At 40.5% G+C, this 26,899-nt stretch overlaps 1 protein-coding gene across 1 annotated transcript in view; it reads right to left on the bottom strand.

The window, feature by feature from the left end:
* The window catches only part of MALRD1 (MAM and LDL receptor class A domain containing 1), a 420,915-nt gene that overhangs the window by 133,376 nt on the left and 260,640 nt on the right, over positions 1–26,899 (bottom strand). Inside the window, exon 28 of the mRNA XM_045007156.1 lies at positions 8,134–8,314. Within this exon, the coding sequence (XP_044863091.1) occupies positions 8,134–8,314 (181 nt within the window). The remainder of the gene's footprint in view (positions 1–8,133; positions 8,315–26,899) is intronic.

Genomic DNA, 26,899 nt, shown 5'->3' with positions numbered 1-26,899 from the left:
TTGGCAAAGGGCCCCCTGATCTTCACAAACAGCTGTCACCACAGGCCTGACAAACTCACTGCACCCCACATGTCTTACAGGGCACTTATCCACAAAGAGAAACGTGGAAGGGATCTACACAAGGCTGGTAACTTGTCAAGAGTGAGAATCTTTGTGAGATGTGTGCATGGGTAATATTGAAGGAATAATGTATTTACCTTAAAATTCTGCTTTATAGACTTGGAGTAGAAATTAGTCACCAGGGGATAATGGCCTTTTGAGGCAAGGGGGATTTGTCACCCTGACTAACCTGGCTGATGATGCAATGCGAGGCTCAATTGTTTAGCTTTGCACAATAGTAAGACTTTGAATGAGACACCATCACAGGCAATGGCAAACAACTGAAACACCTTAAAGGTAAAAAAGAAACATTGCAACAGGACTGGGGGTCGCCCTGTGTGCAAATAGAAACAAAGTCTGTTTTCAGTATAACACAGAGGAGGGAGTAGCACGTTGTATCCTTTCACTGAGGAAACCCCTTGTGAAACAGGGCTGCTTTCATGAATGTTTGTATCCTGGTGTTTGGGAAACCAACCAACTCTGCAAAGACTGAACTTTGTGGGGAGAGGAGGAACCTACTTTGAGATAAGAAAGGTAACTCTTGATAAGTGTAGGCCCAGGTTCAAATTTTTTTATTTTGTTTTATATTGTAATCATTTGTTTCCATCACTCTTGTTTCTAGTTAAATCCTCATTCTTAAATAAACTGTCTTTTGTTTGAGTGCCGAGCCAGCGGCAGGCGGGGGAAGGCCAGAGGCAAGCAGCGGGGGTTGAAGATGTGAGTGGTGAGGGAGCCACCGGCGGGTGGGTAGGCAGGAGTGAGGCAGGGGTTCTCGGGGTGAGCATGGGGGTTTCTGGCAGGGGAGTGAGGAGGTGAGTGGCAGGTGGGAGGAGGCGAGCAGTAGGTGGGGGACTGAGGAGGGATGCAGCAAGCCAGCAGCAGGCCAGGAGATGAGGAAGGGTGCGGTGGCAGGGTGCAGCGGGGAGGGGTCGGGACCTGGGGCAGAGTGGGGGCAGAGCGTGGGAGGAGTGGGGGTGAACTGTGGGTGGGGCCAACACGCCCCATGGAGTGTCCTCTTTTTTGAATGTTCAAATATGGTAACCCTAACTTAGTCTCACCTCTGGAATTAAGTGACATATACCCAGATGAACCTAGCAAGTGACTTGCCCCACATGATGCAAAGGAAGCTGCAAAGGTCCCAAGGACCCTGCCAATCTGACTTGAGAGGAAATTCCTTACTAATCCTGCATAAGTAAAGTGATGGCCTATTTTTAAAAAAATCCAAAGTTGGGCTAAGCAGCCAAACACTGGGTTAGCCACAATCTCTTGGATCTGTAAATCTGGGCTGGAATTCTCGCCTGAACAGATTTTCCTCCCAACACTTCCAGAGCTTCTGTCTTCTGATGGGGTGAAAGCAAAGCTCTTCTGAGGTTACTTCAATACTTTCACTCTCATCCATGCCACAAGGAGGAAGTGAGGAGGAACAAAAACGATAAAAAATATTAAAAAGTGAACCAAACATTTCTAAACCACCTGTGCATTTTAGATCAAATCTGGTTAGAGCTTTGGGCAAGTGTTCTGGTCAGCACTAACTATAAATTAAACTAGTTTCCCTTCTCTGTTGGGTCACAGTTCCCATGTTTGTTTTGTTTTGTTTTTTTAATTGAGTATGCTTATAGCATCTCTACAGGAGGGAGCTGAGAATGCCAGTCCTAATCTCCTTAAAGATCAAGAAAAAACCTTGTGAAATATGGTTCCAAAAAAGCAGCTCACAAAAGTCACTGGAACTGTACAGATCGTTTCTTCTTCCTGCATTTTCACAAGACTCATTTAACAGACCATGAAAGTCCAAATGAATCAGCTAATCATTCAGCGGATGAATAACATGGATCATTCCTCTCACTTTCCCGGAAATTTCCATTACATTTGAATTTAGAATTATTGTTATTGTGTTCTTTAATTGTGCCTTGTGATAAATAAGTAGTGCCAAAATCAAATCATCTGGTTTAGTGAGGTATTTTTTCAGGCTGATATTCTCAGCTCTTGCATCCTGTTGGAGTAGAACTTGATATTTTTTAACAAATTATCACAGGCAGTGATTCTTCCACTACCTTATGTACAAAATCTAGACTTATGGCACTTCTGAGATCTTGCATGCTTGATTTTAGTCCACTATTATGTGATGGCAAACTATCAGCACTGAGCCTGTCTCTTTCATTTCAGAATAGCAATGCCCCGTATGCTCTTTAGGGGGACTAGAAGTGGTCCAAGACTGCAACTTCTTTCCAGCTATTTTTAGGCAAAGTTGCAAGACGGCCATAATGAAGAGATCAAAAATTAGAAAAAAACCCAACAATCCATGGACATTATTTTGTACCATAAATAACCTCCATTTTCCATTATTATAGGCCTGCAAATAACAAACACAATATATGTACAATAATAAAAGTGAACATTTTAAGAAATAGGTATCAACCATTGTAAATTCACTCTGGCTCATTTAGGACAACTGGGAGTTTTGCAGCTAGAATTATAATACATAAATCTGCAAATTAGGTTCCAGATTTGATCTTTTTCTATCAAACTTTTCCTCTTTAAAAAGAACAACTGTTTCTGGCTCTGACAAAAGAGTCCAATACCATTTCTCACAGTTCCCTGAGTCCTGACAAACATTAGGGGTGCAAATCCATCAAGGTGCTGCTTGCCCTCAACTTCCATGGATGTCAGTGGTAGTTTAGGGCACTCAGTCCTTTCAGGATTGGATCCAGCTGCTCAGCATTTAAGAAATAAAGCTATTTGTATGCTCTGCTCAGATAAGTGTTTTTAGTTAACAACACTCAAGTTAAAAAACAAAGGAAATCAAGTGAAAAGTTTGTGCTTTGTTAGGTTATGCTTTCATAAAGGCTCTGAATTCAAGGAACAAGCAATGCTCAGCCATCACCAGGCAAAGTACACTATGACACGTATAATATGCATTGCACCCTTTAGCTGAGAGTTGTTACAGGAAACAAATGAAAGGGTGCACATGCACAGTAAGTCTTTTCCAGATCTGGAAACAGAACTTGTGAGCCCTAGCTATTAACTTCTGCTATAGCCACTACCCAACATTTCATCCCTGCAAAAGCAATGTTTATATGTGTCCATACTCTGGACAGCAACAGCCTTCACTGAGACCCCCCAGTGGTAAATTATTCCTGTTAGAAACAGAAATGAGCAAGTCACCTGGAATAGCCCTCAGTAGCTCCTGTAGGCCGAGAACATGTGGCTGAGCCTCTCCTGAGCATTTGGAATGACCAGAGCCGTGCTAAAAACTTTCTACCCCATGCTGCCCGTGCTCTGGGTGAGTTTTCTGATGCACAGGACATTGCCAAAAAATGTCCTATCCACTTTAAAACACTCTGATTTCCACTGCTTTCTGATTATCTCAGTCTTACAATGCATCAGCAAGCTGTATGGAGGGAGTTGCCAGCTTGATAGTTAATTATTCTTTATTTTATTTAAGGCTTTTGTGAGCTGTTTTAGTGATTTATTCCTCTGTGTTAGTTACAGCAGCTTGAATATCTTTTATATTACACTGCAACCCTGCATATCTCATCGTTTACTGGAGAATACAAATGTGACCACCACTGCTCTCACCTTAGCAATTCTAGCTAGGCTATAGATGCCACAACTGCCTCCACAGTGCCAAGAGCAGTGTCACAAGGAGAAAAATCCGACCTGTTTGCACGATACTTTGTGCTCATGGGTTTGTTTTAACAGCCATCTTCCTCAGTCATACACATCAAATAATAAAACCACATGCTTTGTGCTACAAAAACAACTTAGATACAACATGCTTTCTGTAGTCCTGAGTGCCCCAGGCTAGGAGCAGATGGGAAATGTTGTTTTTGTGAATACAGCAAAATGCAATTTATTTGCCTGTTCTACAAAGGTAAAGGAGCCAATAACAAACAAGAACAAGTAAGGGAAGGGCAGGCTCCTTCATGACAACATACTGAGACAAAAGCCAGCACTCCAGCTGTGTTAGGAAAATTAAAAAGCTTGGCCCAAACTGTAGCATAGAAGTGAACAAAATCATATTAATGGCCTGCTCCAAATAGCCTGATCCAAAGGACATTAAAGCCAATGGAAAGAATCCCTTTGATTTTGATGAGTGTTAGTTCAGGCCCTAATTGCACAGAGCAGTCAGGAAAATGGTGCCAAATTATATAGAAATATCCCCCAGGAAGGCACCCGTGGAGAATGCAACAAGCCCAGCAGCTCCGTTCAGTACAGCACATGCATATCTGTTAAGAAGGAGAAATAATCACTGAACAGGAAGTGTGGCTGGGGAAGCCAACCAGTCCCATATCCTGTCTCCTAAAAGGTACACGGAAACGGCATAAAATTCACACAGACCCAGGCAGTGCCTCTCTTAATTTCCTAACCTGTGCCTCTCTCTAAAACCCCTGTGAAGAGGGAAGTCCCATAGTGGGAAACGGCCTGGGTTCCATTATTTATTCAGCACATTCTTGCCACCCAGGCACCAATAAGATTGAATATTTGTTATGTGGCTCTGGAGTATGGAGTTCCTCACAAAAGACAAACTCCTCTCTACACACAGGGCCATCATAATATGGCAACTACAGTAATCATCTTACAGCAATCAATAAGGCTGTATTCCTCTAAAATACTATAGATTACTTAAGCACCAGACAATTGCTTGTGATAATTATTATGACAATATAGGTAAGCCGAGACATTCATGATTTCAACCAGAGACACCTCCCTTGTAATTGCAGCTCTACTAGTTAGCTAGGCAACCAGGGTTTAATCCATTTGGCAAAGAAATGCGTCTTTCTAAAAATTACTGAATTTGTGCTTAATCATATTTCAGCATGGAGGGAACTCCAAAAGAATGGGAAATCTACCAAGAAAATGCTGCAAATCTCATTTATAAGATTTGGGGCCTAAAACTGCTTTGATACTGTGAAAACATAGGTGGCAGGAGGTAGGAAGGGAGAAGTGACATGGAGAGGAAAATGCATCTACCTACCTGAGAGGATGTTGTTTCCTTTGTAGCTGAAGGGCCACATGTGGAAAACGGGAATGGGCCCTGGAGTAGAGGGAGGAATCAGGGAACAGCTGCTCTTAACAGCATTTTCCCAATCTTTATGCATTCCTAACATCTGCATAAAAAACAGAGTAGCTAATGCTGCCTAAAGGAGTCTTACCTCCTCTTCTGTACACTTTCACTTCCAATGAAGGGGTTAGAGCGCTATTGGAACCAAGAGCAACAGAGCTCCATTATGGGTTAGCTGAGTGGATCATAGAGAGACTACATAACTAGGTGAGGAGTCACAGGACTGTAGCCAGAGTTTCTTGTAAATCTAAACTTCCCCCTCCCCCCACCCAGGAGAATTCCCAGTTCATACTATGCTGCCTCCGTTACCGCAATGCAGGACTGAGCAGAAGGAAGACCAATAGCAAAACTTTCATAGCCCCTGGGGTTTTGGATTATTTTTTTCTCCCTATAAGAGGAACACAAAGACCAAAGTGTAGAATCTGAGAGTGTAACCTATGGAACTCTAGGGCTATCCAGAGAGTAAATACAAAGAAATTCAAAAAAAATCACTGGGGAATGAGGGTTTCCTTCAATTGGCTTAAATATCTGGTGTTTGCAAAGCTAAAAGAAAAGGAGACTGTTAAAGAAATTGGACGTGTACACCTGAAGTTTAATGAAAACCCCATTGTGCCCAATAGATAAATGAGTAATTCATCATTTTGTAAAGATTTCCCCACAATGTTGCTGAAGACATCTGCCATGCAAGTAATAGCTCTGTAAAGGAAGATTATCTTGTGCTTCTAATTTTCCTGACCAGATCTTTTTTCGTTTCAGTTTTGTTTATAAAGCAACTTTGCGCCTCTCTCATAATCACTTGGCCTCCTTTTGGAGTTCAACAGCATAGCCCAGACAACTACAAGAAAAGCATCCCATGAGTCATCCATGCTCATAAACACTAACATTCTGAAAATTACACAGGACTATGGTGTTGCAGAAGTCGTAATGCATGTGAAAATAATCCTAACTCATATGTAATTGCTTTCTCAGCGGAGCCCATTGTTGAAGTAGTGCTCTTAAAAGAAATATTTGCTATAACATCATAATAAACCAAAGTTACTTTCTGAATTGCCTCACTGCAATTGTCTTTTAATGCAAGGGTGGTTATAAAACAATATTAACATTCAGATTCAGACAATAAGTCAGAGAGACTAAACCTAAAGTAAACCTTGAACATTTAAATACTTTGGAATTTTAAAATCCATTTAAGAGCACCCTACTGAGGCAAACATTTTCTTCCTTATAAAGACAGTTCTATATAGAATATTTTCAATAATAAATATAGTGTTATTTTCAAAATATCTTACAATATATGGAATTAAAGAGAACCATGAATATTTTTTATATAATACCAATACTAATACATATATATATTTTACATACACTCTCAAAATGCAGCGCTCATTAGCTCGTAAAGTTAGTAGAAGCAAATTTTACAGCATAACCTCAATACATATATTGTTTACCTTTAACTTCATATAATGCAAGGTAATTGTAAGTCCTAATACATTTTGCTTCTACTAGCAAATGTGCACTATTATTTTAAAACTGTATATTCACATGAAAATATACTGGTCCCAGACATACGACATGAATTTACATTTTTTTTTGTAATTTCCTTGTCATTTTTGTTAGCTGAATCCCTCTTAAATTTTGCAGTGAACTCAAATTTGTAAATTGTCCTGGACACTGTAGGAAGACTGACAAGACACCAGGACTTTGGTTTAACTAGTCCACAGCTTTATTAATATAATACATCTGGGCACAATCCAGCAAGAACTTCTCTGGTGAAAGTCAACCTTCCTTTGGTTATTTATTCAACCTGGGGGCGGGCTGCATTCAGCCCCTTTCCACCTTTAACCTGTTCCCAGAACCATTGCTGGGACCTCACTGCACTCCTCTCATATAAAGGTTGAGGTAAAGAGCAAAAGGGGTGGTCTCCTCACTGTACCAGACATTAGGAGCTGTAACCCCATTCCACATCTTCTTTAAGAAAACAACTTTCAATTTCAGTTTATCAGGGAACTGGACCCCATATTAAACGGTTACCTGCATTGGCACCTGTCAAGTCAGAACAGCAGGAATACAATATGACCTATCCACTGGATGCCACACTGCTCAGAGGGAGCCACCCTGCCTGGGTCAATCTGGCAGTGAGGGGAAAATTCCTTCCCATTCCCCAAAAGACTACTAGAATGATGCCCACAGCAAAGTCCACGGACACAGCGCTACTCTGATCCCAAGGTGGGAAGAGAGGGGAAGCTTTTGCTCCCAGGCATAGAAAGGCACCCAGGTAGGTGAACTGGCTCATAAGCCCTCCTCTTTGGGTGTATGGGAGTCAATGGGCTTCTACTGCAGCCTTCTAACCAGCCAGTCAGCCCTCCCCTCCTCACTTCCCCAAACCCACAAGGAGGCTAAGCATCCATATAGAGAGGAAGGAATAAGGAGGGACAATCATTAAAGGGGGAGAGGTTTTCTTTCCCTGCTGGCTCAGGGAATGCCTCCCTAACTCTGAGGCTGGATGGGGAGTGGGAGAGGACATTTGTGACCTCCATTCACACAACTGTGAGACAACAGGGAGATGCTCATCTAGGGCAAATTGGAATATCTCAATTTACCAGAGCTATGTCAATTTACAACAGCTGAGGATCTGACCAAGGGTCAACTTCAGTGTTGAATCCAACAGGAGAAATTGCTTTGACGAGGAGAAAGCTCTTATTCAAAACCAAATAGCTTAAAAAGCAGAAAAGAGAATTCAGACATTTACTGGCTTTTTGTCCATTTGCTTGAGAATGTTGCACGGGTATGAAAGTTCTCTTTTAAACAGAATTTCTATTAAAATTTCAAGAATAAAAATTTGTTCATGACTGATTTTATATATAGTGACATCATGGCAAATCTTATCAGTTAAACCACAGAATGCTTAAAATCAGACATGAGCTCACTCTTTCCATTCTAGCTATTTCCACAGAAAACAAGTCTCTTACACTTACTTGTGGTGCAATTCTTGAACTCAACATCATCTATTGCTGCTCCTCCACCTAGGTCTTTGGCACGAATGCCTTCAAATATGACTTCAAAATTCCTCAGCTTCCCCAAGTGCAATTCTGCTTTCCTCCATTCATCACCAGGGTTCCCAGACTCACTCCACACTTTTGAAAGGCCATTATCAGTCTGAAGATGAAAGGACATATGTATAGTAAGGTATATATAAAGCACAGATTTCACACAATAGTAATTTAGCAGACAAAGAGAAGGCGCTGGGATGTGTCCCTTGATACTCCAGTATTATACTGAGTTTTGTCAATAAATGATTGACACATGCTTTGCTGGGATAGAGAGGAAAAAAGAGTAAGAAGAAGAGACTATCATACATATCACATAAACATCTATAATGGATGGAGCACTAATACACAAATTACTGCGTGTATGACTAAACTTCAAAGCAGTGTATGTTGTTATCTTATACTTACACACACATGAATCAGTCTCTCTTATCATTCTGAGAATACCCACCGTGATACTTAATGCTGGTTTGTGTAAATGCTAGTGATCAAAAATGTCAGCAGCAGTACATTCGACTTTATACTCCACTCAGGTGCATTCTTTGTGTTTAGAAATATATTACTGGTTACAAGGGTATTTCTTCAATTTTAAATATAGGGGATCTCTCTCAAATAGGGACATCTTTTTACAATTGTTACCATGGTAATAAATGTAATAAGAAAACTAACAAAGATAAGAAATCCATAGGTCTACCCTATATGCTTTAAATGGAAACAGTAACATCCTGAATTACGTGTGCCAATGTACATAAAAAATTAGCCTCAAAAGCCTGTATTTAAATCAAAGTACACAAGCCAAGCAGATGTACAGCATACATTATGCTTAGTATTTGAATAGAACATAAGAACGGCCATACTGGGTCAGACCAAAGGTCCATCTAGCCCAGCATCCTGTCTTCTAACAGTGGCCAATGCCAGGAGCCCCAGAGAGAATGAACAGAACAGATAATTATCAAGTGATCCATCCCCTGCTGCCCATTCCCAGGTTCTGGCAAACAGAGGCTAGGGACACCATCCCTGCCCATCCTGGTTAATAGCCATTGATGGACCTATCCTCCATGAATTTATCTAGTTCTTTTTTGAACCCTGTTATAGTCTTGGCCTTCACAACATCCTCTGGAAAGGAGTTCCACAGGCTGACTATGCATTGTGTGAAAAAATATTTCCTTTTGTTTGTTTTAAACCTGCTGCCTATTAATTGATGGCCCCTAGTTCTTGTGTTATGCAAAGGAGTAAATAACACTTCCTTATTTACTTTCTCCACATCAGTCACAATTTTATAGACCTCTTGCATATCCCCCCTTAGTCATCTCTTTTCCAAGCTGAAAAGTTCCAGTCTTATTAATCTCTCCTCATACCGCAGCCGTTCCATACCCCTAATAATTTTTGTTGCCCTTTTCTGAAACTTTTCCAAATCCAATACATCTTTTTTTGAGATGGGGCAACCACATCTGCATGTGTAACGTTGACAGACCCCGGTCGTCGGCCAACAGGATTAAACTGGGGATCTCTGGAGCTTAGTGCATGAGCCTTTACCGCATGAGCTAAAAGCCAACTGGTTGTTAGCTAAAGTTGTAGAGCAAACTCATTTGTCTCTCTCTAAGTGGTCTCAGTGCCACTAGATGGGAGAGAACATCACACCCAGGAGGTGTGTGGGTTACACATGCAGTATTCAAGATTTGGACGTACCATGGATTTATACAGAGGCAATATGATATTTTCTGTCTTATTATCTATCCCTTTCTTAATGATTCCCAACATTCTGTTCACTTTTTTGACTGCTGCTGCACATTGAGTGGACTTTTTTTTAAGAGAACTATCCACAATGACTCCCAAGATCTCTTTCTTGAGTGGTAACAGCTAATTTAGATCCCATCATTTTATATGTATAGTTGAGATTATGTTTTCCAATGTGTATTACTTTGCATTTATTAACACTGAATTTCATTTGCCATTTTGTTGCCCAGCCACCCAGTTTTGAGAGATCCTTTTGTAGCTCTTCGCAGCCTGCTTGGGACTTAACTATCTTGAGTAGTTTTGTATCATCTGCAAATTTTGCCACCTCACTGTTTACCCCCTTTTCCTGATTATTTATGAATATGTTGAATAGGACTGGGCCCAGTACAGATCCCTGGGGGACACCACTATTTACCTCTCTCCATTCTGAAAACTGACCATTTATTCCTACCCTTTGTTTCCTATCTTTTAACCAATTACCAATCCATGAGAGAACCTTCCCTCTTATCTCATGACAGCTAACTTTGCTTAAGAGCCTTTGGTGAGGGACTTTGTCAAAGGCTTTCTGAAAATCTAAATACACTATAATCATTGGATCCCCCTTGTCCACATGATTGTTGACCCCCCCAAAGAATTCTAGTAGGTTGGTGAGGCATGATTTCTAGTAAGTTGGTGAGGCATGATTGGTGAGGAATATCAATATTATAATTCCTCATATAGTAAAAAATGACTTGAAAGTATTTTTGTGAATAAAATCACAGAATCCATTTACTATGATTGGTGGATCTGTAGCTGTGACTGTTCAAACACCAGTTATTTATGAAAATGTTGTGGCCCCCAGATTTTCACACAGTTCAGAACGAATGGTTTGTCAGCCAAAAATTTATTTTACAAGCTTTCATTTTGCCAGGTAAGAATGAAATGGGATCCATTTTATGAATATGCTAGGTATCAATTAGATTTTTAAAGCTAAAATCTAACAAACTACATTTCCCAATTAGATAAATGTTATAGCTAATATTAGAATGGAATCTACTAGGATAATCTTTTTTTAATTGAATTCAAGAAGTGTTAGCTTACTATTTAATGCTAAATTCTTTTCAGGTCACCTTTTAATTCAAATAATATTTCTTATATAGGTGCATTTATTTATTCTTAACTAATCAACAATTTATTAACTCACCCAAAACCACGTTAGTATACAATCAATAGTTTATCAATCAAATGCAACCAAGTTCTTGGCATGTACTGAACAAACCAATACAGTCCTGCAAGCAACTGTCAAAGACTAGGGTTGAGGCTCAGCGGTTATACCAAGGAGCAGAGCAAATAACCATGATTTCTTATAACATTTACTTATGATTTATCGATAATCAATTCCTTAGTACTGGAAACACATTCCAGTATTTCTCCAAAGAAAAAAGATAAAAGTACCTTCAAGACAAGTGTAAGAGAATGGTTCCTGCTATATGAATGGATTGGTCCAAAGGGACAAGCTTAGAATATCAAAAGCAATTGCTTAAATTTATGGTTCAATCTCTTTTAAGCCAATTTGCTTGGACTTACAAAAGAGGGCACAGATATATCATTAGTTCAAACCTAAAATATGGTTACTTGAGGTTTCATTAAAGAATGTAGGCTCAGCAAGATAACTTACAATGTTGTGTGTTGAAGAAAAAAGGGAAAATACAATCTTTGAAATGAAATCTCACCACTTCTTATCCTGTTACTCCTCGAATAAAGAAGAGTCCTTTCCATCCAGCTGGTGCAGATTTTGGTCACATTGGGGATTCTGTGGCTAGAAAAAAACCTCTGGGGTCCCATGTGGAGCCCTCAGACTTATATACCCTGATTTCAAGCTCCTTGAAGGAGGCTACCCTCTGATTTCTATTAGATTTGTGCCAACTGAGTGCTCCAATTTCAGCTCTCGGTTTCTCTGCTGTTTTGTTGATATCCAGTAGATGGTACCAGTATGTAACAAATTTATTCAATGCTTCCTTTAGTCGGAGGGTTTAATTCATTTCATAGATTGTATTTTGTTATTTGCACCAACTATTAATATAAATCCTCCCTTTAAAGCAGTGGTTCTTAACCTGGGGTGCATGCATCCCCTGGGAGTGCGAGATGCCCTTTCTGGGGTGCAAGACATGCCAGAATTTTTTAGAAGGTAAATCATCAAAAACACAAATTAAGCACATAAGTACAACTACTTTGTTTCATCAAACCAATGTATTTATTAACATTATATGTTTTTAATGATAACTGCATTAAATTTTAACTGCAAAATTAAAATAAATATATAATTCTATCTTTTTCATTCTATAATTATGATATATCTAGGTTTAAAGAACTGACCTACTTCAATGATTTTTGAGAAGGGGTGCGAGAACATATCTTTGATAACCAAAGGGGTGCAGGCTGCAGTAAAGGTTAAGAACCACTGCTTTAAAGCAATAACTCTTACATTCTAAAGTTATACCCTTGCTAGAGTCTTTTATCTTTTAACATTCCTTTTTTCATTCTAGTGCCATACAATTCCTATTGCTTCTGGAGTGCAACAATCATTAATCAGAGAAAACAAACAAAATTCCTTATGATCTTCTAAATCTTGTAGACACGCAGTACTTTGATTTGATAAATCTTTGATTATATCTGACATTCTTCACATCTTTCAAGGCTTATCATAGGATGTGAGACATTACATTAGAAGAACAAGATAGAAATCTCTATATGTGAATAATCTGATTCACAAAGCAAACAGATGTATTGTTTCCAAGTTGGTGTGAAATTATATATATATATGTACAGAGAGAGAGAGAGAGAGAAGGAAGGAAGGAAGGAAGGAAGGAAGGAAAAGAGAGAGAGAAAGTTCCTGAGGTACCAGGAAGTTTGATCTTTGGCGCTTTCAGGTTTTTGGATCATCAGTCAGGCTAATCCTAAATAATTTAAACCTACATATTTTTCTCCACTTCTCTAGTTCTTAATTAACAAATATGAGACAATGGGGTACTCTGCACCGGAAAGGGGGCATTTGCACTTGTCTGTTGCCTCGCAGGGGTTCTTCTTTTCTAAACCAAGAGAGATGGAAGTCTCATTCATAAGTAAATTATGGAAGTCCTTAGCTTGTAAAACTAACAGTAGCTGGAAAATTTCTTATCAAACATCAGAGTTTTCCTTTTCTAGGAATTTTATATTATAATTTTAGCTTGATTAATGCTATACAGACAATATGTTCCACCTCTTGAGATGAGCCTATTGAGTCTCATTGTCTTTAGCTAAGGATTGGATTATGCATATCAATGTTTGCCACCAGGTAGTTAAAAGGGCAGAGAGACAGAGAACTTGAGTTGTCAGCAACATATATTCAAACCATATTTTAATGTCTATCCACCTTAAAGCTATTTGTTATTCTCCTATTTAAAAAAAAATCAGTCACCTAATCAAGCTGAACAAACACCATGTGATGTAGGTGATCGGTCGAATACGACCAATAATGAAGAATCACAGCAAACAGTTTGTAAACAAGCAAAATCTAAAAGGAATGGAGGCAAAAGTAAAGGTAGGCAGGGAAGCAAAAAGATGAATAATATCTCTGTATATGGTGTGACTGTTGGGAGCATGCTTATGTGAATAATACTGCATCATACATGGTTATGGCAACTGAGAGCGCTAGAGAAGTGAAGCAGAGCACTTTGGATATTACATAAGCAATGCATGAACACCAATATTTTATTCATCAGTTTTACAAATTACCTAGTAATTTAAGCATGGAATTGCTGGTACCTGTATTAAAAGGAGGTTCTGAGACACAACACACATTGAAAAAACTGACATGCGACTAAGTGATTGACTCCAACGGCATTGAACGGATGGCCCTATACATAGTGTCTCATCATTAGCTATATCTCATGGGTCATGTAATGACTGAGCACAGACACACACTGCAAACTTAGCCTCTGACCCTTTGTAATGTCTCACTGATTTAGAACCTATGGCATGATTAAAGATAAAATAACATACAAAGGCCTCTTGTTGGTACTTAGCAATATAAATGAGATGGATGTTGATTGAAATCAGTTATGACTTACATAACTAATTTGCTTACAATGAAACTCCTATACTCATTCTGTTTCTCTGCCTTCAAATGTTATAGATCCATTCATCAGGTGTGTCAAGCCCCCTTTTGGCATACAAGCAACATAATTAAGGGTGATGGGAATTCTTTAGTCAAGTGAATGTGGGCCTCTCTCAAACGGTTCCTTTGGAGCTACAGCCTGAAAGCAGAAGTGTATATTAAAATGTTCTTTTTTGGGGGAACTAAGGTGAAGGATTGAAATCAGGAGTAAAGATTCTAGGATGACCCTGGGACTTCTAGTGGGTAGATGCAATATAGTGAACACTGATTGAAACAGAGTTTGTAAAATTGATTGTCAAATCTAATTTTATTTCATTCATGTATTATTTTTATTCATAAAATACATAGGCAACATTATGTGGTAAAGGTTTCAATAACTCCAAAATGTCCATCCCTTTGATTCTATTCTCCTTGAACAATCTCTAAAACAGGATTACAATTTATTAGGGTTAATTGGTTTAAAATTTGGAAATCACTCTCATCTATCCAGCACACAAACAAAATAGATGAACACCAAGAGCAGCATTTGGCTTTTAGTTTTACAGCATGGTAGACAAAACAGAACAGAAGCATTCTCTGGCATTTAAGTGCATTTAATCGTTTTGTTGTCTCTGCACATACGTGCAGTCTGCCCTTGAAATCTCTTTGGTATGGGAAAACTTCCCCAACATTATTAGAAAGAAATCACTGATTAATTTTACAAAAAAGAAGTAGAGTAACGTCTATTGATTGGGGAATTAAACACTGGCTTAAACTGAAGCAGATATTAAAAATGCTAAATGATGATAGAATTCCTATCAATTTAAGCATTTAATTGAAATAAAGTAAAATAGAAATATCCAGTACCTCTGGGCATTGCAGAATTCGGGGTCTTAATATGATAAAGATTTAAGCATGTGCTTACCTTTATGTATATGAAAGTCAATGGATCAATTATCAATATGTAAAGTTGAGCATGTATGTAAATTCATGCAGGTACAGGGCCTAAATGTACCCCATTTAACTATATCAGGGGCCCAAATACTCAAATTCCTATTGATTTCAAGGGCATTTTGACTAACTATTCCATTTTTTTTTCTGTTCAGGTTCTGATGCCACACTCATCGCCATGGTATGTGCGAAAGGGGTGATGAAAGGAGTGGGTGAAATTGATTAAACGTTTTCATAAAAACTAGTGCAAAATTTGTTACCAAGCCATTTTGTATGATGTCACAGCCTCAAAGTGTTGATTCTTTGGGCAATCACAGACGATGGAATACTTTCACAGTGAAGTGTGCACATATGCAAAAATACCCTTTTGCTCAATTTTTTTCACATGCACATTTTGTAAAAGTGGAGGAGATGTATCCTCCTGTCTCAAAAAGCCATATATACAGTCATACAGATTAAGCATAGGGCAGGGTGTCAGGAGACTAGATTTCCATTTCTGTCCATGACTTGACTTGATTCAATGATTTTCTGCACATATATTATAGTAGTATCTTGCACACTACATGTAGAACTAGCTATTACTTGGCCTACCACAGCCGTACACAGGGAACTAAAAGACAGTGAGACACACCCTCCTCTACACAGCTGCATTTAGGACTGTTTAACCAGAGCTTCAGGTCCCCTGAACAATGCAGCCCTTGCACTGTGGCTGACACCCACTGGAAGCGAACGGGCAAAAAGGAGATGGAAGCAGGCAGATAGAGAGAGCTTCCTTGTCTCTGTTTCCTTTCCCCTCCCAACATATGCCAGTCAGTGAAGCTGGCTCAGTGTGAGGTAGGATGTAAGGCGCACCCTTTTTTCTGGTATGTACCTGGCATCAGCAGTTCACAGCTCATTCTGACAATATTCTGGATTCTGTTTCTGGAATTATTGTTTTGTTTATGGCATTCTTCAGCCATTCATTCTGTTTGGGCACCGGCATTTCTTTTTTACCTTCATACTGTGTGTTTTATAAAAACAAACACAACTCCAGGGCGAAATAAACAAATAATCTATGCTTTGCCTTTGACCTTCCTATTGCATCTAGTCATCCTGTGACCCTTATGTATTGAATGTATACATATGTGTATTGACATAAAACAATGCCTCAAATATGACAATAAGGAGAAAGCTGACTCAGTCCAGAAAAGGTTGCAGATCACTGAGAGAGACTTTTTGTTTCTTTGTTTGTTTGTTATGAAGCTATTCTTGTACTGACACATGCACATATTGAGTTTATCTGGACTGCTGCTTCAACCTGGGCTGATGGCGAAAGGCCCAGGCTAACCATATGTTCCATTAGAGTAATAAAGGATGTTAAAGAGTTGTTATTTCTGGTACTAATACCAGTGCTGCTGCTTGTGTGTGTGCAGTGATCACTCTGGTTGTTACTTTCCCTATCAGTGTGGGGCAATGTAAAAGTACATTCACAGCACTTTTCGAACTCTGCTTTGTGTGTTTGTGTAATCTTGTCCATCTGTCACTTATTCCTAGCTCTCACCACACACCTCTTCAGCCTCATAGTACCATCCTCCTCCTCCTTCCTTTCCCCCACAGGCTTCATTTCCCCCGCCTTGTCACTTTCACCCCTTTACACTTCCCACCAGCCCTACTTCCACCTTCCCCTCTCTTACCAGCATCAATCTAGGTCCTACATCTACTTCCTCCTCCTCAATTTGGGTGACATTTGCCACATCCCTGATGTCTCTCCATCCCGAACCTCTCCGCCTCCCACACCAGTCCCACCATCATCACCTCTGCCCCTCTTGTGACACCATTCCTAACCTCTCATATTCCTCCCTTTTCTTGCTGTCTCTAGATCACCATTCCATCTCTACAAAAGTTCACAGCCATTCATGACCTTTTCAGAGCTCACTCCCTCCAGCTCCTGGCTTTCGCGGTGTCCTGGACTCCTTAGTTTGACATGGCTTCTGCAGCTGTCCTCTGTCAGGGAGGCCTGTCCTCTCACATTCCCCACCCTGGAGCAGACAGTGGTGGGGATGTTGGGCTTATACTCTCCCTTTTCTGCCACTTTGAAACTCTCCCTCATTTTGACCCCTGGCTCTCTCTCTTCATCTCCTCACAATCTCTCACACTCATCCTCAATGACTTCAGCTTCCATCCTGCCGACCCCTTCGCTGCACGTTTCTTCGCCCTCATGTCTCCTTTCAACCTGCAGCCCTGTCCAACTCTCACCAAAAGTGCTGTTCACTTAACTTGGTCTTTATCAAGCATTGCTCTCGCTCTGATACCTCTGTTGCTGAGTTCTCCCTCTCTGGACATCACCTTGTATCTTATAGGATCACCCATTAGCCCCCTCCCTCATGTCCTGTCACTCGGCCCATCTCTGACTTCCAGTCTACCAATGTTGATGACCTTTTGTCTGCTTTCAGTCCTCTCCTCCCTTCTCTTTCTTCCTTTTTTTTTTCATTCCTCACTCTCCTCCACTCTTGACACTTTGGTTCCCTGTGCAATGTCTTCTGTGCCAACCATCATTCCTGGTTCAGACCGAACATCCACTTCATCTACTCCTGCTCTCACACTGTGGAGAATCATTTGGGTAAATCCATTGACTAAGCTGACTTCCTCCACTAAAATTTATTTATTCCATATTTCTAGCTAACAAACTCCGCTTCTTCAGCTTAATTGAATTCCAGGTCCCCAAACCCAGCTGTCAACTTTTACTCAGTCCTCAAATCCTCCATGCCCCCACTTCCCTCTCTGCACAGGATCTCAGTGATTCTTTCCAAACGTTTCTCTTTTCAGCATTTTCTGATAAAAAATTCTTGACCAGCTCTAGTCAAGGCATCAGCAGCAACAATAGAGTAGCAACTGACAGTGGTTTCCAATAATAGTACTCATGGCTTCCAGTCTGCCAGCACTCAGTCATGCTAAATGACAGCTGCCCCAAAACAATGGGAGAATTACCTTTAGATATATTGCAAAAAGTTTAAATTTGTATATTTACGCACCTAGACTTATTAGGAAATTTATATTCGGAGTAAACTGCATCTATGAGGGTTATCTGGAGAGGAATCCAAAACTTCCTCTTGTGGTCTGAATTATTTTATAGTGATTTCACTAAACTTAAAGTCAGATTTTCCTCAGGTTTGTTTTCATCTGGAGAATTTAAGGTGCTTAGAACTCTCCTTGATCTCGGTTAAAAGAACTCCAGAGGAAATAACCTCTCATTAGGGTCAAACTCCTCTTGAAGTTCCCAGTCGGATTATCCTTCCACAGGGAATAAGAGGTACAAGGGTGAGGATTTCTTACTACCTTTGTTTGATTGCCTTTTCTTTTCTGAACCAGATTTATTATTTTTCCTGTGTAGTAAAGACTGCAATTCTTTAGACTGATGTTATAATGTGTTCATAATAACATTAAGTACTGACCTCAGATGCAGAGGAATAAGTGATTTTTCCTTACACAACAATACATAGTAACCTCCTAAGAGATTTTAACTCTCTGACACAAGGACACACCAGATATTCCAGACTGAATATAAAAGTCCTGCTTTGAAAAAACTTCCTTGATAGTACAATAAAATATTGTTGGATTCTCATTGTTTACTGCTGCCATGTCTCTCCTTCTCTCCTCATACCATGGTGATAAAGGAATTCAAAATCTTTCCCCACCTCATTTGCATCTGATATCTACATCAGCAGATGCACAGGAAATGAAACTGGATTTTACCAACTGGATGGAGGCAATGAAAACAACTGCTAAATGTTCCTGGTCTCCCAAGAACAAATATCCTCTTCTAGGCTTTTTCATCAGGGATAGAAATCTTTCAAGAGATGAATCACAAAAGCCTTAAAATATACATTATTCATATTTATAAAGGGTCTTCCAGGTTTCCTTTACTATTGAAAGGTATCTCTGTGCCCTTTTAACCAACAGGCAATAGGCTCCTACCTACTGCTCTTTCAAGTTCCTTTTGAAAACATACTTTTTCCAAGAGGCCTGCAAATCCTAGTCCTTTACTCCAAAGATTTTACCAAATGATAAATATCACCAAAAATGTAAAACAACTCTTGCCTCCCCCGCAAAAAACCAAGTCAACTGTGGAACTAACACAATGCTTATCTAAATATCACTGCCCATTAATCCCCTGTCCTTTATATATTTCTTAATTAGACAGCAAACTCTTTGGAACAATGTCTTCTTACTTTCTGCACATCGCCTCACACACTTTTCATGGTATGATATCAATAAAAAACGGCTTATGTGAAGTCCTAGTGACTGCTCACATTTGTTCTTCTTGCGGATATTATAAATATAATTGAGGCCTTCCAATAGCTGACCTGGTTGTTTGAGGCTGGGATCCCCTCAATGAGACTCAGTTCTCTCACTTCTCAGCAAAGAGCAGAATAGAGACTTATGCTTCTGCTCCAGCAAATCCAAGATGTGGGAAAATGAGGAAAACTCAGTTATTATTTGTCTATCCATTTTCATAGCCCACTAGGCAGATGCAGCTCTGCAAATCACATACGCATCAGTGGATTCTAGCTGAGATTTCCAGATGTGTCTAGTGATTTTCGGTACCTCGGGGTTTATGTGACCAAGCTGTCATTGCTTAAAGAGTCCTAATTTTCAGAAAGTGCTGAGCTCTTGACATATGTAACTTAGATCCTGCAAAGTTGTCAAGCTGGCTATGCAAAAACTGAGGTACCCAGAATCACAAGTCAGCTTTAAAACCTGGGCCTGCCAGGGATTAAATCCCTAAAGCCTGGTTTGAAAAATGTGCCACTTAATTTCTAGATTAAAACACAAAATAAAACAGAGGGCTTCAAGTCCTTTTTGAAAACACATAATAGATTCTGCCTCTCTTTCCATTTCTCATTATTTTCCTCTTAAAACTCAACCATCTCCATAGACAGTTATAGACATCTAGTCTTCCTAAAAGAATATTGTTTAGAGTACCTTAAACAGCCCAATTCTCCAAGAGTCAGGCTTTCTGTTGGCTTCACGTGAGGAAGGCTAACTCAACTAGATCCAAAAAATTGTTCACTCGTGAGATGGGCCAATGCTAGAACTTTGAATCCAAAACGGGACCATTCCCAGACTTGCACATGCCCCTGTGGTTTTCATTTTGGTCTGGGCTAGAGCTGAAACAGGAAGGAGCCTGTTTTCTATCTCTGGTTCAATAGCAGCAGATATCTCACCTAAATAACTGACCTCTCGAAATGTCCACCATTCAAGATGCTGGAAAACTGAGAAGAGCAGGTGACTGCACAATAACCGCATTCTAAATGTTGAGAGATTCCTCACTCAGGTACGGAACAGATGGCTTTTTTTTTCTTAATACTATTGTGTCAGTAATAGTCTTAGAACGCCAAATGGAAGAAATAATCCCAAATGGTTTAATAGAGAGGAATAATCTAAAAAGAAAAATAAAACAAGATCTTTTAGGAAGCTCATGACAGTAAGAAAAATGAGAGCAGACAGTAAGGTCATGAGAAAGATGTGAGTTATGAATGACTGTGCCTATCCCCTGGATCACTGTCATTCTGTAGGCTCATAACAATTCAATACAAACAGCTCAGTAGCACTTTATGACAGCATTACTAACAGTAACTCATCTCAGCTTTGATGTGCTATTTTATTTTGGGGGAAGACAAGCACTATATATAATTTGTTAAGTATGTAAATCAAAATAAGTCATTAAATTTAATCTTGTTAATCATGTACAAATACCACGAGTATAGCAATAGTTGTACAGTATTTGTAGCTGTCCCTTTGAAAAACTGTCCCTCTTATTTAATGAATCCACCTACAGGGACCTGAAGGCTGATATCAGAGGAATCTACTGAAAATTAGTATTAATTATCTAAAACTGGAGCTCTACATCAAACTCATAAACCAGTCCAGGTCCAATTCCAAAAACAATTTCATTTGGAAGAACTACAAGAGAAACAAAGAGAAACAATTTCAATAAATGTGAAAGCTTTAAAGGCTAAACCTTTTATTTACTTTCACCAAGCAGGATAAAAGATTTAAAAATATTCAAAAAATGTAGATGGAAAAAATATCTTACACAGATATCAACATGTGCTGGGGTGTACAAATCCCACACTTGGCAACAAGGGGTTAAGGGATTATTTTGGGCTCAGTTAGCCCTGCCCACCTACCCCACCTGCAGGAAATGCACCATCTGCTGGAAGAATTAAAAGGCATGGAATTAGCTCACTTGGGTGGCAGAGCTGGAGGTGGGCAGACCTGCATCCTACAGCTGCAGCAGAGCAGACCAGAGAAGGCTCTGATGCAGCTACCCAGAGGAGCCCTCCCTGAGGGAAGGGAGATCCACCCCAGATTCAACCATAGAGGGACGTATCCTGTGGACCTTGGACTTTGGTAACCCCCTTACTTATTGTGGCTTTGGTCTCCCCACCCAGGGAAAGCTTGGACTAAGCTAACCTCAAGGTGGTAGACGAGAGGAAAAGGCCCAGAAAAGACAGTCTTAATTGCCAGATTACTGGTAGCCCACGGGGCCCTGGGCTCTCCTCAGAGGGAGGGCCTGGGCTCCTCTCCCCAAAATTTGGCAGTAAGGAGTTGCAGCCATGACCATTAAGCCATGCTCCCCAAGAGAGGACCGTTACACAACCACATGGCAACAATCTCAATGGTGACCATTCCAAAGCAGGGGGAATGTAATCAGTCAGCCACATGGCAGACAGGGTTTTACTTTCCAAATCACCTTGGGTTTGATCCTGCAAAGTGTGGAGTACCCTCAGTTCCAGTGACTTTAATCAGAATTCAGGACACTCATCACTGAGCAGGATTGAGTTGACTAGAAAAAAGTTTGTCTCAAAGACTGGTAATTTTTTTTTCAGACAGGCTCTACAAATGCCACCTAGCTCTACCTTGCCCTAAATAAAAGCATCTGTAAAACCCTAACCAACTTTAAGACAGAGTTAAACTTTCCAAAGGTATTTTGCCCAAGCATGGTGTGTCATGTACACATGCATTGGCCTGGGTGAAAATTTTGCTTAATTGTCAAAGATAACTTACAATCAATTGAATTTTCAAAATGTTGTATAAAAAAGAGGAAAACATGGATGAAAAAAACACTGACGTTTCAGCTCCTTCTGGGCCTTTATTAAGAAACATGCATGTATTGTTCTCAGTAGGCTTCTATAATCGGAGTTAGTGACATCGCCCATTCTTCTCCCTCATTTTCAAAGTCGTGCAAAGCACTGAGATAATTTTCGCTCCCTGAAAGTTCTTTTTCTCCCAATTGCTGGTTACAAAATTAACAGCATCATAATAAAAATGCTTATATCATCATCAAATATATACTGTAAAGATACATTTTAGTAAAGAAAATAGGAAATATAGTGTTACATTATTACTTTCTTAAACATGCCAGTTCTGATCTCTTCAAACACCTGCAGTGTCTGAAGGTTTCTGCTGCCTGACACTATGATGGGTGTTAGCACCTGAAGTATTTTCTAAGAGCCAAGTGCTGAGGCTCTCACTTGGTCCATAATTGATATAAGCTTACATTGAGTTGATGGGAGCTAGCCTGAAAAAGGACTGGGTTAAAAAACTGAGTCAAAACTGTGGAAGAACCTCAGGATTTGGTTATAAGGGAGTAGGCATTTCCAGGAATGTCACCTGGTCACATGGCCTTCCCCAGAAGTTAAGGTGAATTTAGAGTTTGGAGTGGATGCTCGGGACAGTGACTACACAGATTGTCAGCAGATACCGGATTATTCCATGCATATTAATCACTAATATATTGCCAACATTTCATATGTAGTTCAGCCCTCATTCAGTGGAGGGGAAGGGGAGTATGTTAACTGATACATGATTTCCTCTGAAGGAGTATTCCCTGGTTTGCAAGCATCAGAGATGCATATACTTTTTTCTGTGCCTTTTCAAACTCCCAAACCTGTTAGATTTTCATTAAAGACAGCTTTCATCTAAAGACAACAAAACACTTCTCACCCCAGATTATATCTTTGTACATTTCCCTGAAACATCTGCCATCAAGTGCTTATCAGCATGCTTTGGCTCTTTGAGGACACTTTCATACCATGCATTATACTTACTACTTCGGTCAGGGTAACGCAATAGCTCTTCACTTTAAATTCTCATTCCATATGCACTGTGCATTGTTTATCAGCTTCATATCCTCAGATGGAAAGCCAGTCATCTTATTCCCGCATATGAAAACTCTTATTGTTTGCCTCTCTAGCAGTATTTTTTAAAAACTCTCCTCAGTGTGTCTTTCCATTCTCAAGCAGTTTAATGGATACAATTTTGATTGCTTTGATTTCATTTCTGAGATTAGCTATGCTAATACTAAGTAACAGTTAACATCAAAGCCATTTTAAATGGATTCATTTGAATTTCAGGCAGTATGATTGAATTTTGGCTCAAATGTCACACTTTTGATTTAATCTTTTTTTTCTTTTTTTTTTCTTTTTACAGGTTTCCACTATTTTCTTCTATTTAAAAGGCCCAGGGCACCTGTACCTGTGGAAATCCAGAACTAGCATTTGTGACAATTGTTGCCATAAAAATAAATAGGCAGATTTTAGAAAACATTACAGCCTTTGACTCTTAGACCTACCTGCAGTATTATGCATCCTAAGCATCCGTAACACATGGAATTCTAGATTCCTAGGCTCACGTGCAAAAAATAAACTCAAACTCTTAGTTCAGCTATTGTTTGACTAAACTTACACACAGCAGTGTACATAGAGCACAACACCCTGTGAAATCACACAATTAGCAAGATACTTGCAACAACAAGATCAACTCAAACCTGTCATGTTCCTGTTCACAAATGTCTTGCTAACTGGACACAACAATATTGCCTGTAGAATTGCTCCCTTTTAAGAAAGCTGTTTTTATTAGTATCTCTGTCTTTAACCAATGCAGTTCCACACATCTCTGCAGTAAAGGCAACACCTTTTATATCAGTGCTGATAACTTCACTGCCCATATCATTTAAGAACTGTATTTTAGCTCATTATAGCTTTGTTGTTTGAGCATCAGCAGCTTCTGCTATCAACTGCATTATGGGCAGACAGAAAGGAATCAAATTATTCTTTCAAACTACGAGTATGTAGGCGCCAGGAAGAGGGACATTGTGTTAGAATAGCAATGGGTGACTGTCCAGTAATGGGGTCTTGCTGAACTGCATTACATAAATGATCTTGTTAGCTTCCTTTATGGCAAGTGAAGCTTGAAGATAAAGCTATCGGTGGCTTAAAGAGCTTAACTGAGTCCAGAAAATGTAACATTCTGATACCTAGTCAATGGCCCATAAAAAGTAAATGGCAATGTTAGATAAAGCTCAAATAAGCATCCAGCAGTTGGGATGCTTATCAATCGCTTAACTGAACTATGACTCCAAACTTTTCCACCATCTGGACCAAACCAGACAGATCGTTTGCATGTGTGGGGGATAGCTACTTTTGGAGGTGGACTGCTCCCCACTCTGGATAGACACACATTTTAGGGAGTAGCTTCATAGCCCACAAAACCCCATTGGATAAAAGTATTCCTTGGGTGTGTCCAGGAAGCTTGCTTTCCTATGTGGGTATAAGCCCTCGCCCAGCAGTCCTGCTTTCCTCCTCCAAGGCCTTCTTCGGGCTGTGGCTGATGGTCCTACTGGCCCTCTTAGGGAGGAGGTTGTTGTGAGTGGGACCCAGTAATTTCTCAACCAAGAACTACCAAATTGCACTTTTACACTTAGAAGCACCTGGCTATCACCAGAGTTTACATCCACACCACAATACAGAATTGAAAAGTCTTGCAGCCCAAGAGATTCCTGGGTCCCTTCCTTCCCACAATAGCCACAAACCTCTCAGGGCTAGATTGTCTGATTTAAACACAGCTCTGCAACGGGGTTGGTGTGGAGCCGCATTCCTCCAGGAGAAATGGTCCTTCTCTGAGTTTCTTTTAACACAGCATAATCTTCCCACTTGGACCGTGACCCTGTACTATGAGCAAGGGGGGAGGAGGAAGGGGTCATGGCCCTGCCTCTTCTGTGCTCCTTTTAGACCAAAGTAACAGAAGAAGCATGTCCTCCCTAGAGCAAGGGACTGCAAATATGATTGGCCCCTGCACAAAACGGGGAGGATCCTGGTTCCCCCCCCCCCATCTTCATAATGGTCAGGCATTAATCCAGCCCTCAGCAAGGGAAGGAGAGAGAAAATTAGAATTGGTAGCAGTTGATTAATGCACTGCCCAGAAACAGGCTGAAAAAAGTAATGCCGTAACAACACTTTTTAAAGACTAATAAATGGTGTCGGTTTTCCCTCACAGCATTACTTAATGGCCACTTGAACAGCAGGTTCCCACCTCCTTTGGAAAGCAACTGTCTGTTGGCAGGTGACAGAGGAAGAAGAGACTGTCCTTCAAAAGTCAGTTAAGAATGTTATTAAAAACAACCACAATGCTTTGACCACCTTCACAGAAATGAATAGCTTTTGTTCATTTCCTAGGATTTTGAACCATGTCTCCCTTCTCTCATCTCCACTGCCTTGTTGTGTTTCTTCAGCCCCCCTACTCCAACTTTTGTTTCTAAATCCCAACTGAACTCAGTGGCATGAGGTTTATTTAGCGTATTTGTGCTTATGTCCAATGGTGACTAAAAAACCGTTGCTGAGGAACAAAGTCCTTGAAGGTATCTAAGCTGGATCGTCTATTTAATTCCCTCCTCCGCCTCCCACTGGCTACTCAGGCCACAGAGTTAGCATTCCTGATTGCTAGCATGGTCTGAGATTATCCTGATTTGACAAAACTAACTGCTCACCATCCAGTTGGTTTCCCTCTTCTATTTCTGATCCCTAGATTAGTGGTTTTCAAACTGCGGGTTAGAATGTAAGGCACTGGGTTGCGGTGGCTCTGGTCAGCACCGCCGACCGGGCTGTAAAGTCCCCAGAAGTGGCCAGCGGCAGGACCAGCTCCTAGCCGGGGGGGCAGGAGGGGCATGGGTTTCTGCGCACTGCCCCCATCCCCAACACCAGCTCCGCACTCCCATTGGCCTGTTCCTGGCCAATGGGAGCTGAGGAGGCTGTGCCTGCAGGTGAGAGCTGTGCGGAGCTGCTTGTATGCCTCCACCTAGGAGCTGGACTTGCTCCTGGATGCTTTCAGGGCACAGCATGGTCCGTGGTGCCAGGACAGACAGGAAGCCTGCCTTAGCACCTCCACTGCACCGCTGACCGGGAGCCGCCTGAAGTAAGCCTGCACCCCAATCCCCTGCCCCAGCCCTGATCCCCAAACAAACCCAAAGCCCCTTCATGCACTCCAAACCACTCATTCCCGGACTCACCCCAGAGCCTGCACACCCAAGCCAGAGCCCTGAACCCCACCCCCCCCGGCACCCCAACCTCCTGCCCCAGCCCAGACCCCCCACACCCTGAACCTCTCATTCCTGGCCCCACCCCACAATCCTCACCCCTGTATCCCAGCCCTCTGCCCCAGCCCTGAACCCCTCCCACACTCCAAACCCCAGCTCCATTAGGTCTCAGGCATCAACAATTTTCTTAAACTGGGTCACCAGAAAAAAAGTTTGAAAATCACTGCCCTAGATCACATGGGTTTCCCTTTGACTTTACAGTAAAATACATTCCTCTGCTTCAATCTACAGCACATTAATATGACATGATCATTATATTTAATCATTATTCTTTTTGCTAGTGGTTACAAAATTAATTCTGTGATTCAGAGCTAGTGAAATTAATCTGTGACTTTAAGTACAAAACCTCACTTTGCTCTCCAAATGTAAAGATTTGCTCAGTAAAGAATTACAAACTTGTAAAATAAAGGTCCCGCGATCCTTGGAAAATTGTTCCAATAGATAGTTACTCTCACTGTTAAAAACATATGCTTTAT

The sequence above is a fragment of the Mauremys mutica genome, chromosome 2 (genome assembly GCF_020497125.1).
Source record: "Mauremys mutica isolate MM-2020 ecotype Southern chromosome 2, ASM2049712v1, whole genome shotgun sequence".
Taxonomy (NCBI): domain Eukaryota; kingdom Metazoa; phylum Chordata; order Testudines; family Geoemydidae; genus Mauremys; species Mauremys mutica.
Note: the sequence above shows the minus strand (reverse complement) of the source record. Positions and strands in the feature narration are given on the sequence as shown.